The 16,452-nt window shown below is 43.8% G+C and overlaps 1 protein-coding gene across 1 annotated transcript; it reads right to left on the reverse strand.

Annotated features, from left to right (window-relative positions):
• Positions 1 to 430: 430 nt before the first annotated feature.
• On the reverse strand, positions 431 to 16,209 carry ngfb (nerve growth factor b (beta polypeptide)). The gene is made up of 3 exons (XM_085924227.1): positions 16,034 to 16,209; positions 2,429 to 2,561; positions 431 to 1,797 (listed from the first exon to the last, which is right to left on the reverse strand). Exon 3 carries the CDS (start codon positions 1,784 to 1,786, stop codon positions 1,160 to 1,162), a length of 627 nt encoding a protein of 208 aa, XP_085780353.1. The 5' UTR covers positions 1,787 to 1,797; positions 2,429 to 2,561; positions 16,034 to 16,209; the 3' UTR covers positions 431 to 1,159.
• Positions 16,210 to 16,452: the final 243 nt, after the last annotated feature.

Genomic DNA, 16,452 nt, shown 5'->3' on the forward strand with positions numbered 1-16,452 from the left:
GACGGTTGGCTTTGTGACGCAATATCAGCACGGGCAGACCTAGAGAGGCTTGTGCAAAGAAGCGTTATTACTCCATTTCCACTCTAGAGGTCAGTGTTGCAAGAGAATTAACTATACAAAAGCAGTAGCAAACAAAACCAAAGGATTTTTGGAGACCTAACACCAACAGCAGCATTTTTTTTTTGCTTTTACTATCTCTCATGGATATTGTTTTAGCTGCAATAGAAAATTTGACACGCTCAAAACTCATGAAAAATCTAATTGACACTGGACAAGTTGGAAATCACTCCTATAATAATATTAAAAATATGTTTAATCATTTACTACCTACCACAGCCAGAGCTGTAATTTATGGGAAAACCTATTCTGATGCTCCAGAAGAATGGAAAAATGTCAAAATTGCAGTAAATTGAAGCCATATGTCCCCCTTTCTCTCCAAAGCAACTTTGATGCCAGTGCAATTGAATAGCGACACACAATGTATAATATACATGTTTAATAAATAATAAACACTATATTTAACATGTTTTCCTCATATCAGACCTGGGTCAAGTAAAAAAACAACAACAACAAAACACTTGCAGTATGGTTGTGTTATTGTGTGGAGGGCTGTGCTGTCTGCTTGGCTGCCTGGATGACAAGTTTCAACCTGCTGTTCCGAGGATAGTCTCTTCTCTTTGGCTGCGTTTTGTTCTACACTCTGCGTCATTAAATTATTCCGAACCATTTTTATACACAGCCGGCAGATCGAATGGCATTTGAAATGTTTGCATCATGCCAATCTCCCAGTATGTAGATTTCCTCGAGCAATTCTTTTCCTTCCTTTTCAACAGAGAAGTCAATTTATCACCCAGCAGTGTGTTTCTATTTTTCTGAAATATTGTTGCTACCGTACGGATCCCGGAGGGCACATATCGTGTATGAGCGACTCTTGTTATACAAATAGATCTTTGGAGTACCTCTCCACTCACCGAGCATAAGATTGAACAAACCAGTTAGTGATCTGAAGATTTTTGAAAATGTCTCTTTGAATGAGCCATCCTCAATTTTGCAAAATTCATTTTTGACCCAGGCCTGCCGTTATACGCATTTCATGCAGTCTCTGAAATTTGGCAAAATACTAATAATTTACTCTGTGCAGAAGTCCTTTCTTTTCTTTTCATTGTCGCCACGACTTGCGGCTGAGTACGCACACACAGGCCACGTTGATGCGTATGAGCCTCCACGCCACCAGGTTCTTAAAAGACGTCAACGCCCGCACAAAGGTGTGCGAGTTGGTGCAGCGGGAGTTCCAGTGTCGGGCGTCGATGCCCAAGCAGCCCGAGTTGCCTTCGTGGGAGCTGTGACAGGTGGTCTCGAAGAAGTACTGCTTCTTGTTGACGTTGTTGATGTTGACATCGGGCAGCACCGTCACCTCGTTGCCAGAAATGTCCGTGGCCTTTGTTTTGTTGCCCACCCAGACGCTGATGCTCTCGCATACTGAGTACACGCCTCGGTGCTGGGGCTGACCAGCTCGCCGCCGGCTCCTGCGCTCGCCATGGGACCCGGTGGGATCACCGTCGGGCGGCCCGGCGCTGAACAGCACCCTGGGGGAGAGCCTGCGCCGCCTGTTGAAGACTTTGCTGTCCACTCGAGGGCCGACGGCAGAGACAGCAGTGACGGCGGTGACGGCGGTGACGGCGTTTGAGTCCCGCCGTTGTGCGCTGGAGGTGCCTGAGTTCTCCCCAAAGGAAGCCACGGCCTGGGCACTGAAGAAAAGCAACAGGACCAGCATAGACGACCTCATGGGCACACCACCTGCGGGGGGCAGTAAGGTATTTTGGGTGATGTGTTATTTTCCTAAACCGTCTTCAGCACCACAAGAGTTTGTGCAAGTTTGAGGGTCTCTCCCTCAGTCAAATATCCTCATTGTTAGACCAAAGACAAACAATCCGAGCCACCGTGACTGACTGGGCCAAACAGAACAATCCAAGTTCCCATAAAAGAAACTGGCAGAAATGGTGAAGTCACCACAGATACATATTGAAAGGAGGCTTTTTCCAACCATTATGCGACACTCCGGTAATTGAATGTGACTGAGGTATGCTTCGTAGCGCGGCTAAACCAAAACACTGCATAAATTTCATTCACATTCAAATGTTGCGTTAAATGACCATGTTGACCTTCCATGAATGTGTCATTTCTGATGATTGATTGTACGTAATCTTTTCTACGGGGACTGACAGGCAGTGTGGAAGCAAGCAGCCGTGCAGACTCCTCTGCCACGAAAGGGGGGTCACTCTCTGCGTCCACATTTACAATGAAACGAAAGGCCGTCACGTGACTCCAGGTGACCCACGGCGCCTTGAATTGGAATGGCCACTACAAACCTCTGCAATAATGCTAATGTCTACAAGGTAAGCTTTTTTTGGGCATGCGTCACGCTTACCTTTTCAGAGTCCGCTTGGGAACGGAAGCGCCTCACCGTGGCACCTAGAGGATGCGAATGAAGCTGCGTGCTGCACTTGGGGCTCCTGCCATGTGGCCCCCGTCCAGCCCACCTCGCCTCGTTGGCCCGCCCGCTGAGACATAAGGCAGAACTTTTTTTTAGTGCCCTCATAAATATACTATAAACACATTGCCAGCATCATCACTGGAATTTCACGGAGCAAAACATACTCAAGCCTCAAAAACAGGTTGGCTTCTCTGCCGGCCCAAACGCTACCAGAAGCTACAACCTAGTCTAATATTTGCTCCATGTCCTCAACTTATATCGTATATGTATATATTTTGTAGGAATTCAAAGCATGGCTGAAAAGCAGGCGGCCATGCGTGCCTGTTTACATGCATGCCTGCCAAAGCGACATGATGGATTTGGCGCGGCACAAAACGCTGCCGCGTGATGATCCATCACAATAAAGAAGACATCTTCTTTTTTAGTTGTGTCATCTTGTCGTGGGACCAGGCGGAATGTTTTCATTGGCCTGTCACACGACGCCCGCCGACAGACCACAACAGTCGTTTGTCACGATCTTCCGGCGTCTCGCCTCGGCGACAAGCCCAATGTAAGCCGTTGCGCTACCCCGAGTAAACGGGCCGCAAATCTACCTGACAGTGAACTATGCACCGTGGCACATAAAGCGTCCTGTGCTTTATTGTCACGCTTAGCACAGTCCTGAGGGTTTGAACCTGGTCAACGGCTCAGTCGGCACCATCACGGCAATTATTAGCGAAATATCATACACTCAGTGGCCGACAGCAAAATTTAGGCTTGCAGAACGGAGCCTATGCCAGCTTCATTTTCGGGAAGCGAAAGGTACGTACATTCCATATTGCTTGTCAGGCACAATTGTCTGACACTGAGCTGAGGTTCAAACACAGAACTTTTTGATGTGAAGCGGATGTACGTGGTAACAAACCCTCAATCAAGTTCATGTACGTCATTATTTGTACAGTAAGTTGGTAAGGCGAATGAAGTTTGTGTCTAATGATGCCCTGATGAACTTTTTATTCATGCTAGCTAGTATTTTATAAGCTACGTAATGCTGTGATGTGTTAAGTGTGCACTTTTTTTGTTTTGTTTTGCAAAAGACACTTTTATTCAACCCAAATGTGCCTCGCAAGTGACAGCTGAGGAAACCTTTATTGTGTGCTCTTCAAGTTAATTTCCCAGTAAATTATAGTTTGTGAGGAATTTAGTGATATGTAAATCTTGTGTCCTCTACTTGTGTTGGCCTCCTCGGTGATGGTGGAAGGCCATTCATCCAAAACAGACGTCTGATGAGAAAACGTCTTAGTGGTTTTGTAAAAAGACGCAAAAAGGTCCAGTCAGCAGTTGCTTCTCAACTCGGCGGATTACAAGAATTCATGAGACTGGGCCGTGCACCACTGTTGAGTTTGAAGGCCGTGAGTGACAACTTCAGTCACCCAAAACAGTTTGTGTGATGGAGAGAGCATTCAATAACTTCAACCACTCCAATCTTCCGTGATGGATGTGAATCGTTTAATTCACGTCAAATCGTCTGCGGAGATGGAAGAGAGACAACAACAAAATAAAATGTTGCAAGAGCAAATGTTTTGTCTTTTTTCTTCTTTTTGACAATGGTCACTACGTTTGATTGTCAGTTTTGCTTTTCAGTACATTTGGACCGACTATTGTAAAAAAAAAAAAAAAAAACTCCATCAATGCATGCACATTCAGAATGCAAAAACACGAACATGATTATTATCACAGCAGCTCAGCAGTGTGCGAGTGAGTGATGTCAGCTTTGGTGTTGTTGTTTTCTTAATTAGAAAGCATGAAAACATCCAATCCAGGAGGTCATGTGTGTTCAAGGCAAAATCAGTCATGTCATCATCTGCAGAGCAAAAGGGGACAAAGTCAGGGCAAATGGTTTTTCCCGCCTGCAAAACCAAGTACCTGGGACATGTCATCATTGCTCTGGATTTTATATCTATTATTGGAGCATGAGTCTGCTGAATACATCTAAATATAACAAAAAATACATAAATAATATAATAATAATAATAATAATAATATAAATATTACATAGAATAAATATAAAATATTTTAATGATTATGCTCTGAATTTTATGTCCATTATTGGACCACGAGTCTGCTGAATAAATTTGCACTGTCGAGTATCACTTAATGCAACCGACCAACCAACCAACCAACCAACCAACCAACCAACCAACCAACCAACCAACCAACCAACCAACCAACCAACCAACCAACCAACCAACCAACCAACCAACCAACCAATTTCCATCTTGTCCTTTGCAGCACTCTTAACTTTCCATCCAGATTCAGTGACAGCTGTGATGTGCACAAGATCTGAAGGTAACATCTGGATGAGCATGGCAGAGATTTTTTTTTTTTTTCCTCCGCCGTGTAACACAATACACTCACTGCACAACTGCGATTGTGACCGGTGTGATTTACAATCTGCAAAGTTCTCAGCGCTTCCTGTTCAACACACGCGTGCGCACATGTCTATGGAAATGCATGCTGTCAGGGATAAGTAAAACCAGCTCTCCAAGGAATGTTCCATAAGGCCACAACAGCTTTTTTTAATACGGCTTGACATCAAGTATATAATGAGTGTCGTGAGGCACAGTTTGACTTGGTCACTAAACGCAACACAACATTCCACAACTTAAAAGGACAACGACTCAATATTTTTCCCATCAATGGAAGGTTTTCTGGGTTGTCACCTGAGCTGAACTGCACATCAGCATGCTTAGGAATTCAAAGCTATCCCATCCAAAGCTTCCCTGATTGCAGCGGACGCTTCAGTCACTGGAAGGCACGATGACTTCCGTTGCCAGAAAAAATATTAACGCTTGCTTCCAGGAGTTGTAATTTCATCCAACCCTGTCGTAAGGAATTAATTTTTACGTCATTGTGTTGACCCTGGGCCGTGGTTGCAGCGTGCGGGTCCGTAGCTGCGTGCAGGCCGGCGTGCTGCAAACACAATAAATCACAAAATGTGGCAGTCTGCGGGAGAACAAGTGTCGAGCAATTCTTTGTTTCGTGTCTCCCAGTTGGATTTGTGAGGATTGCCAGGGTGAAGAGTTTGCGCTTGCAAGTTGTGTTTTAGTTCTTTTGACGCGCTGCAAGCAAGTGTGTGCGTTTGGGGGGGGGTATTGTTGTAAAAAGAGAGCCATGCGTTTTTTACTAGTTCCTCTCTCAAGGTACATGTACTTTGGCATTTCAAAAGATGTGGCGCTTTGTCAAAATCACTTTGTCTTGAGGGACTACGAGGAAACAATAGTTGACCCTAATGACCCATCCTCTCATCTGATTGGCTATTAGCTCACAAATCCATTCATCAGATAGAGGTTGACAAGGAAATGCAAGAAAAAAAAAAAAAAAAAAGCCACCGCAAAAAAAAAAAAAAACGGCATTACTAAGTTCAGCAAAATGTTTCTGTTTACTTTGTGCCTGCTTGATTATTGAGTATGAAGGTTATGCATATGCAGGAATTGTACTTCATGAGACTTTGGACAGAATGACGGAAGCGTGCGTGGCCACCCCACTATAAAAATCTACGGCGACGCCCATGTGAGTGCTCTCAAAATAAATTTGACAAAATAAATCAAGTGAAGCTGTTATTCATCTGAGTCGATCGGTTCTTATCTTAAAATCCTAAACGATAAGCCAGACATCAACATGGCTTTGAGTAGTGAGTCACAGGTTTGAGTGTGTGGTCTCTCTGCATATCTCAGCAGCTCCTCCTTAATGTAGTTGCACTCTCTCTTCACTTGTATTTGATTTGGATTCATTAAGAGCCAAAAAAATGTACAACCGTATGTGGGGGGGTGGTGAAATCCAGTCCAAAAGATTCCCGGAGCGGAGCGAGAAGTTTGCAACTTGCAGTCGTGTGCGTTCCTCTCACGTCGTCGCGCAGAGAACGCCAGAGGCTACGAGTGATGACGGGACATGCCTGCGTGGAAAGCTTCAATGCTTGCCGTCGTCGTTAAAACACACCAATCAGCTTGGATGCCAGCGGAGGAGGGCCCGACTCTTGTAATTGTTCATTTCTAGGGCCAGGGAAGCAAAATCATTTGACTGAACAATAATTGTTGAAAATCAAATTCAAAAGATGTCATTCTATCATCTACATGGTGCATTCTAAAGTGCCATACAATTTCATTTCAATGTCATTCCAATAATCCAGGATTATGTGTTAAAATGGGAAATGTTGGTACGATTTAGAAAGGTAGACTTTGCCCTTTGCAGCTGAGTTTGTGGTCTCAATGCCCTCAAATGACACTAAGTGCCGAGCCCCAAAAAATCCAGTAGGACCAGCTGCGGTTATGCAAACATCTTTCAACTCCAACTGCCTCCAGCCAGCATTGGTCTTAAAAGCATTAGCAAGAATCCCTTTGTGTAAACAGTGAGCTCACACATGTCCGATGAGTAAAGGCCCCTGTCACTTTGCCTTTTTTTTTTAGAGGGGGGGAAATCAGAAGCATCCTCCCAACCGGCGAGTTTACCTGTAGGCATGTTCCACAATGTGTGGAGGATCAAGAAAGTGACGGATGGACTTTGGAATTTTGTTACTTTGTCTGTCTGGGCAAGAATTCACATTATCCGTTGCTCATCAGGGATCATTGTAAACAATCAGTTGTCCATTACGCTTTGGTTGTGTCATATTTGAAGCAGAATTTTCTGGAAAGACAGAAAAATCACGACGCTAATTCGTTCCAGAAGAAGCGAAGCCGTCACGTTCCCAAGCAACAGTACCCCCCCCCCCCCAAAAAAAAACCAAATACAGTACAGCAAACACCTAAAAAAAAAATGAGTCACCTAAATATGGTTTTTAGATCTTTAGAGTTCTTCCTACTCACATTTGAAAATTTGAAAATTAATTAAGGGGCCTTTCTGAGTGTGGTCGTGGGCCGACAATTGCTATTTGCCTCGTCCAGGGGAGCGCTTGCATCTTATCCCAGCTGTCTTTGGGAGGGAGGGAGGCAGGGAGGGGAACAATAACCGTAAACATCACAAAACTATTCCAATGCTCACGCTTTCAACTCAATATTGGCTTGCTGCAGTGTTTTCGATATAGCTTCAAAAGCCCGTTATTTGACAAGTCAATCGGTGCCCGAACAACTTCAAGCATCCCTTCCTCCACAGCTGTGCAGGCAAGAGAGGAAATCTGCCAAAGCCACTTGAAGCCTCAACTGACTACAGTTTCACGGCCGCTCGATGGTTTCCGCCGCAGAGGAACAAATTGAGGGCGACACGGTGTCACCCACCGCCAAGCTGAACGTTTGCTTGACACACTTCAACTCCTGCATCACACTTTGTTGATAGACCAAAACCAAAGAATTTGCTCTTCTGGTACATTTTCTCGTGTGAGCAAAATCCTCATGTCCCGCCCAGACCTCGGTGTTGCTTTCTGACAAAACTTGAAAAATGGTCTTCCTGAACCTGACTACCATCTGCAGGAAGGACTCCATGCTTTATTGCGCCCTTAGGAAGATGATGTATGCATGCAAACTATGAAACACACTGTACAGGTTGTCATGAGGACCAAATAAAAAGGCTGAGGAATGAATTTGGAGGAAAAGCCTAAGAGCAAATCAAATCATTCATCCAAATAGTAGCAAGTCTGGAGGTATATAATCACCTGCTATTATGACAAGAATGCAATCATTCATTTGCTGGGCTCTGATGCATAATTTGAGGAAATTGCCCTGCAGCTACCTCCTTGTTTCCATGCCAACATACCACACAAACCCAAGAACTCTGCAGGATTTTTTTTTTTTTTTTTGTGCACCTCTACAGAAGAGTGCAGCTCCGCTAGTGGCCACGGTGTAACCTGATGAGCCCCGCGGGCGGCTGCGCTTCAACACTCTCTCTCTCTCTCTCTCTCTCTCTCTGTGTCTCTCTCGCAGGGGATGGAGGGTTCCCCTCTGAAGCTGAGCCCTCAGAAAATGTCTCAGTAGTACAGTAATCATTGAAATACCCTCAGCAAACACAGAGGCAGGAAACATAACCAGTGTGCAAAGTTGACAAAGGGCTCTTCTCTAAAAAGTGACTTATGTTGCATTGCAATTTTCCGACTAGTTGAAATTGAAAAAAAGTTAGTCTACCTCTGCAAAAGTTGCTCCTCCAGAGGATTATTGAAATATATTCCAGTTTGCGTTTGCAGGATGCCCGGGAGGAGACCAGCGCATTCTTTGTCATTTGTCCCAAACGTTGCTCCCAGATAACTGCACTTGTTGGAAACTTGTTCAGATAGAACAGCAAGACTCTCTGTTGCGTGTGATGTGAGGTCCTAGTGCCTGCCATTTTTTTTTTGATGGCCCGGCCCTACCTGGCTGGGACGACTCAAAACTGCAGTACTGGGAAATAATTTCAAGACAATACTTTAAAAACCATGGGAGACGTGAAATATTTCCGTCCCGGCCGCATTATTAAAGTGCCTCGTAAACATTTGCGCTCCTTAATTGCTCTATAAAGTTCTAAGAGGAGCATTGGGTGCATTTCACACGCCACAGAGTAAATAAACGCCGAGGAGGCCCACTGTTGTGCAAAATCAGCAACAATAACCAATCAGAACCATCGTTGATTGAAGTCATCTTGGACGATGGATGACTTGTTTCAAAATGACCTCCCAATCACGCTGAAATTTTCAAAGCTCGGATGATTCTTCTTATTTTTCCTTTTTCCCACCCTCCGACTCAAACATGTGCACTTTTTACGAAGTTGCACGTAAAACGAGAAAAAGTACAGTAATTCCCAAAAGAATTCCTCGCTGGAGATGATGGTGAGCAGATGTCTCACCTTGTGTGTGTGTCGTTCAACCTGCGGACCGAATTTTGCATTCCAACTTTACAGATTGGATGTATAATTGGAGGCAGCGCTGGTGAATTTATGGCAAATATTTCGACTTCCAAACATTTACCATTGGAAAAAAATAGAAAATGCTCCTTTGAACGTTTCCTTCATGATTAAGAGCGTTTATGGGATTTGGTTTCACGCCGTGCGGAATAGCGCATGTGTACGATCAGAGTCCTTTCCCCATCGACGCTTGGCTCCAAGGTCACTCCAAGGTCAGCGTGGAGTCTGTGATTTATTCCTCAACAGCAAGACGTTGGCAGCGGCGAAATAAATGCGCCGCTTGTGTTCGCACTGATGTCAGCGCCCTCGCACATCTGGAGCCAAATGGGAGCATATGGATGCCAAATCTGTTTACCGCGTTACGCAGCGGGATTAGCGCCCCTGCCGCTGCTTTGAATTAGGTGCTTGCGACGCTAGAGGGCGTGAGCTTTGTAAGACTCCTCCAAGCCGGAAACTTTAATGAGCCAAGGCACAAGATTTACAAGTGGAAATACAGTAAACCGCACTAAAATAACTAGTCTTTCTATCGGGTCTATGGAATACGATCGATTGATGAATGGAATCATCGGATACAATGTTATTTGCATCAAAGTGGATTAAAAGATGCAAATATCTGATTTTGATTCATCACAAAAGACATGAGAAATCAGACAATAATTACTTTTGAAAGCCTGGTTGCTATCAGAAGATTTGGAACATTTTTCATTGTTTTTTTTTCAGTTTTCTTTCCCTGTATTACTCCTCGGTTTCATTGCTTTTATTTTCTTTCCTCCCTTTGAAATCCTCCATTAATTTGGGTCCTCTGCTTTCTTTGCTTGTCCTCTGTCCATCTTCTTTCCTTCTTTCCTTTTCATTGCTCCTCCCTTCATTTCACTACCATTTCACTTGATGAAGACATCAACGTGTGTTTATCCAGTCACAGGACGCTTATACATCAAGAGAAGTGGAAGCTTCCTTAGGTTTATGATCAAGGTCCACAACTAGTACGATTAACCTTATTAAATAAAGTACACAACTCACTGTCAACATGACAGGAGTTCCATAAACTGAGCTTTGTCAAGATTGTGAGCATCCCGCCGAGTGAGTTCCTTCGTCGACTGGTGCTTAAAAGTTGTAGGTGGAGATGATCAGGGCCAGATGTGGATTTCCACCATTTCAGACTCTCGCTTTACAAAACAGACAGACTGATCGGTGGTGCCAAAGTGAGAAGGAAGAGCGGATGAATTATTGAAGAGCGCCTTGGATGTCGCTTTCATAGTTCTCCGAATTCAACAGAGTGACCTGATGTGCTCAGACGTCATCCAAAGCGTGTGGCCTTTGAACTCCTCCCCCGCTTGCTAGCCCCAGGCAAGATAGCCTTTTTTAGGGGGAAACCTCCTCATTGCATCAGGACAATGACCGTGTTGTGTAGGACATCACGTCTGCGTTGGATCCAATTTCCCATTGAGTAATTAGACTCCAAAATGGCAACATTTTAACGTCCAAAAGGCTTCTACAGAGTGTGTGTGTGTGTGTGTGTGTGTGTGTGTGTGTGTGTGTGTGTGTGTGTGTGTGTGTGTGTGTGTGTGTGTGTGTGTGTGTGTCCCCCCCAAACTTGCAGAGCACGGTCTTTTTTGTCTCATTCTCCCAAAAATATTCTGAGAAACATTCAAGTCAATGTTGATGTCATAAAGTCTATAACACGACATATTTAAAGATATAAAATGAGATGATCTGTACTTTATCTGATGCACTGTACACATTAATGGATTTTTTTAGGCAGACAAAAAGCAGTGGCACAACCTTCCTGGGGGGATTTTTATTCTTATTATTCCAGCACTTTTATGACTCTTTCCATTATTCATTAGCTCATTTGTAGAAATGTTAATTAGCTGATATTGGCCCCCGCACGACATAGGAGATATGCACGTCCTGGTTGTGAAAAATGTCCCCTAAGCGTTTTTAGCTTTTAAAGAAAAATGCTGCTCACTTGAAACCAATATGGTTGATGCACACAACATGAACTCCTTGCCATTGTGTTGCGGTCACAAACTTGGATGCAATGGGGGGGAAAAAAAAAGCATTAAATGCTGCAAATGTGGGGGCCAACAAAGTGTCTTTTCCTTATACAATAAAGCCACAAACCCACAAAGTGCCCCGTATATATTACACACAAGCTCATGTTGGGATTTTTTAGGACGAAGAAATGTTCCTATTTGCTAAACATTTAGCTAAGGAGAGAGAAGGTCAAAATATATAAAACAGCTCTCAGGCTCATGCAATCTCATTTAATATCAATGCAAACTACAGTGACGAACATCAGATAAATGACTAAAAAAAAAAATGTTATTCTTAAAATATAATTTTGAATCCGGCTAATGTGCCGGGCCGCATTAAAGTGTGCAGGTGAATTAAAAAAAAAAAAATCGATAAAATTGATATGGTAAAATGGACTTTAACAGCCTATTTCAGGCCAAATGTCAGAAGATAACAAAGTGGTCCCTTGTGCATTGAGTGTGACACGTGATTGCCTCGATTCTAACACGTGCAATCTGGAAAAAGTTCAACCACAAAAAAAAAATGGATCCCTGAACTTTTGATGTCATTTTCAATTAAGCGTGCTGTACATGTTTGGTTCCAGCAGGGTTGCTGATCTGTGGGCTACCAATTGAAACAAGATGGTTTCAACAACAACAAAAAAAGGATCAAGTCAGGCGGAGGGAGGGCAGTTAAATCTCTCTGCTGCCCCCCTGTGGACACATTCTGCAACTTCTTTGCAAGCAGTGATCAACCATCAGCTCTTTCAACAAATCTCATTTCTGTATCTTTTCATTCTTCACTGAAGTGCTGTGAACTACATGAATGACTGCCAACAATAAGCAAAAAGTTTCTTGTTGAGAGAATCTCGAATACCTTATTGTGCTAAGGTGGAAAAAGCGCAACAAGAGACTGGGTTCACTCATTGTGATAGTCAAACAGCTATTTTCGCTTATGCACTTCTTTCTTCTCAGGAACCGGATTTCAAATAGAGTTCAATAACTTGCATGAGATTTTTTTGACACCATTGTTCCTTGCACACAGTTCACCACCACAACACCTTTTGTTTTGATGCCTTTCGAGTCTCGGAGGGACGAGTGACTGAGCAAGTACAGGTGAGGTGGGGTGTCCAAGCGCTCATTAGATGCTGGAGCAAATGAATCCTCGCTGGGACTGAGTCAGCGTGCCGTGCCAACAACAACAACAAGAGCAGATGTCGGAAAGCTCAAAGTTGTCGCCTAATGAGTCTTTCTTGACGAGCATGTTGTCGGATGGATAAAAACGCAGGCCTCCAGGCCAAAAGTGACTTTTTCTTTGTGACGTCCGGAAAGCCTTCTGGTTGCCGTGATTCCTGCCCGATTGTTCAGTGGGTATGGAGGCTTATCCACGAGGCGTCGCAGCGTAGTCAAGGAGTTTATATTTTGATAGCCGCCGCACTGATGTACAAGTGTTGCGTCTCTTAGAACCAACACATGGGTCATTTGTTGATTTGTTTCTTTAGCCGGCCGCTACTTTGTCTTGAACTTAATTCCCACTCGCTTAGGCGGGGTCCACACATAATCGCTGTCAAATGTCTCTCCTGTTTGTGAGCCTAACAACATCAATCATCAATTCTGTATGTGAAATGATTGAGAATTTGGATGACATTAAAGATGAAAAGCTCAAGCGCTCCCTGAGTTTTGCATCATACAGCTTGACGAGACAAAAACGCACAAAACACGGCGTGTCCTGATTTTGTACCCCTTTAGGGAATTCCCATATCCGGATAAACGCTTCTTCCTCTTTGGCATCGCCGCCGTTGAGAGCGGAAATCCTCATTATGCCAATTAAATCTCTCATCGGCACTGCCCGCCTGCTTGTTTATCGTCTCTGGGTTCTTTTGCCATCATCTCCACTGACCCGAATGGCCTGCCCACGCCTCCACATTAGTAAATATTTCAATGTTGGGGTGCACAGTCTTGGATACAGTGCAGCAAGTGTACCTTTATGAGGTCCCTCATTTGGGAAGAAACTAAGTTACAAGACTTTCCTTTGATTACACGCTGCTACACAAACACACCTCATTAGCGGTCGTGTTGTTGTGTGCGTGTGAGAAAGTGTGTCTACATGAAAGCAAGTGGGTGAACAGTCCGCCTGGATTTTCCTTTCCTTTGGTGCCAAATGAAAGTCCAAAAAGTAGGATAGGATGCTGCTTTGCATATGTTGCCACGTGTGTATGCGCGAGTGCGACTGTCACACACAGCCGAGTGTGAAATGTGTTCAACTGTTAATTTTGCAGGATGTTAGGGAAAACAATGGCTAATTTGACCCCCCCAATAAGTACATTTTCCTAATTACCACCTGTTTTGGATCTCATTAGATTCTGGACAAAAATGATGACACAATTGTGCAATTTGCCTTATAACTTAACTTATCATTTCTCCCAATATTTTGAGTGCAAGCTGAAAAGACCAAGCTTGACCAAACGTATGTGCGCTGTTTATTATTGCAGCAACAGCAACTTTTTTTTTTTTTTTTTTTTTTTTTTTTTTAAGCGAGCCCTCCTTCTCGTACGACGGCTTGTGCCTGCCACCTCGCCGTGCTGCGATTTGGCAGGCAACGGGGGTCAGCCCATCTGCTCCTTTGAAAGGCGTACGCTTCCAAGTCGTGTCTCACGCTCACCAGAGGCATTCATTATCTGCGGAGAAGGAAATAAGGCTGCAAGGCAGCGAAACAGTCCTTCCCTGCATGTGAATATTACACTGCGAGCGTCAATTTCAATCATATTGATGACAGTGGGACCTCCCAAAGTTGATTGACAACTGTCAACTTGTGAGTAGTTCTATAAAATCATTTTTTTTCAAATCATATTAAGTCTTTTCATTACGGACAAGAAGCACAATGTTCACCTTGGACCATGATGCTGTCAGGGTAAGGATTTGTAGAAAATAAACCATTCTCAGAGCAATTAAGTTTGCCTGGATGATCTCTCATGGCACATTAAGCGGTTGGAAATCACATATGTGATAGACATGAATGGAGCTGGAATGTCCAAAGATGAGTTGCCTTTAAAAACACTTGAGTGCTAAAAGGTCAAACTTGCCTCACATGTGCTATCTGGCCACTTTAGCAGCCCAACGGCTTCCAGACTAATCAGCGCTAACGGCTCCCGTTTAACCTCGGCCGCGTAAAAATGCTTTGTGCGACCTTGGCCTTGGCCTTGCCTCGCGGCAGCCCATAGTGGGAGCGTGTAATGATTTGGCTCTGGCAGCCATGTATGAGCGCCCAATCAATGGCATTCTCTCTCAGTTTTATTGATTGTCCAGTCTGCCACAGCCACACTCGACGCGGCCAATAAATCCTTGTCCTTCGTTACTCAAAGAGCGGGCTGAGACTTGTCGCTTTTATAGACAATACGGACTGAAGGCAAGAGCCTTAAAAGGGTCATCGAACTTATTTATATTCGACAAGATAAGCTAAATAAACGAACCAAATGCAACCATAATAAAGAACTCAGCTGAAAATCAATATAAAGATGTTTGCAAACACAACAAAGCCAACGCCAACTCGCTCCGGACGCATGAACTACATGTCGGGATGTGCTACTCTGAACTCTACTCCATTTTTAAACAATCACAGTACAACTTGTGAGATGATTCAAGTTGTTGGATCATAATCAAGAGAGTTTCCTCATATTCACACTTTTTAGTTCATGATAAATATTGTATATTATGAATATTGCATTGTTTGTCTGCTTTTGTATCTAATGTAATCCTCATGAAGTTAAAAAGGCCAAGTCGTGATAAAGTGCCGACATAAGGTTTCCGTCTTTAGCTGCATTTCTCATCTTGGATCTCATTCCATTGTGCAGGTGTAGCTCATGTGCACACCAATGCTAACAAGCGTGCCCTAATGCTCGCCATAGCGCATAAATCAAGTCGCAGCGGGCCCGGGGATTTGTGGAAGAAGTAAATAACCAGTCGGCGGCGGTGGAGAGCGTGGGAATTTACTGCCTAAAAGAGGCTGGATGGGAATCCTCTGGCTCTCTGGTCCCCTGTGCATTCCATCTCGTCAGATGGCCTCTCCTCCCTTGCCGTCCAAATGTCCCCAGACGACCATCAATCCTTTCAGTGAAAACGGAATTTACTCGCCGTGTGGATTCAGAGCCCTGAGCTGCAACACAGGTCCAGACGTTGTAAGCTGCCATGTTTGAACCGAGCCTGACCTCAATAAAGTGGGAAAGATGACCAGTGGCCAGCTAGGGTTGTTTTGCTGGAAAAAAAAAGAAAAAAAAAAGAAAAAAAAAAGAAAAAAAGCTTTCCTTCCAGGGTCTTCTAAGCTTTTTATCTGGACATAAGTAGCCTTGCTTTCAAAGCATACACGTACACACACACACACACATATATATATCGTGGAAGCCTACTCCACGTAATCCCGATATGTAACATCATTCATCTTGCCAGCGGGAGCACGCCATACAAAGTCTCTAAGTCGACTTACTCCCGCACAAGCCAAAACGGAAGTTATGTAACATCTTCAACTCAAAGTACGTTTCACTTTTGGGGGGTGACAGCAATAGTCAGTGTTTTGGTTGCTGCGGAGGTGAACTCAAAAGCAATTGTGTTGCTTTGAATTCAATTATTTCCAGGGTTGGATGTTGTATTGTTGTTCTCTTAAAAAGCTGTGTACAGGTGTTGCTCATACCTTGTTGGAGATGGAGGAAGAATGTCCAACACGGGTACATCCAATCCAAATTGTCAGCTTGAAGAGGTCAAAAATTGGTATCACTACTATCTTCTTGGCTAACTGGGACTGATTGAGGCAGACTGCCATGTGGGAGCAGCCATCTTCACCTGGTCTCTCACCTGATCAGGTGACTGATCAGGTGACTGACCAGGTGACCAAAGGCGGTGTCAAAATAAAAGTCAATGGCCCAGCAAATTTGAACCAAAGTTCAAAATAAAGCTCCGTGATAAGATAACAAAAATAATGAAAATACAATTAAAAAAATACCATAACTATCAAATTCTGCTTTCATTCTTCAGCAACTCTACTAGGAAATTTAGCAGCACTGCTCTGTGAGATTTTTTTTTTTTTTGCAAGCACAGCAAAAGAGGTCAATA

The sequence above is a fragment of the Syngnathus leptorhynchus genome, chromosome 11 (assembly GCF_054491065.1).
Source record: "Syngnathus leptorhynchus isolate UIUO chromosome 11, UIUO_Slep, whole genome shotgun sequence".
Taxonomy (NCBI): Eukaryota; Metazoa; Chordata; class Actinopteri; order Syngnathiformes; family Syngnathidae; genus Syngnathus; species Syngnathus leptorhynchus.

Bases quoted from the DNA above. Each gene is read 5' to 3' on its own strand.
- ngfb (XM_085924227.1), bottom strand. From the start codon at position 1,786: ATGAGGTCGTCTATGCTGGTCCTGTTGCTTTTCTTCAGTGCCCAGGCC.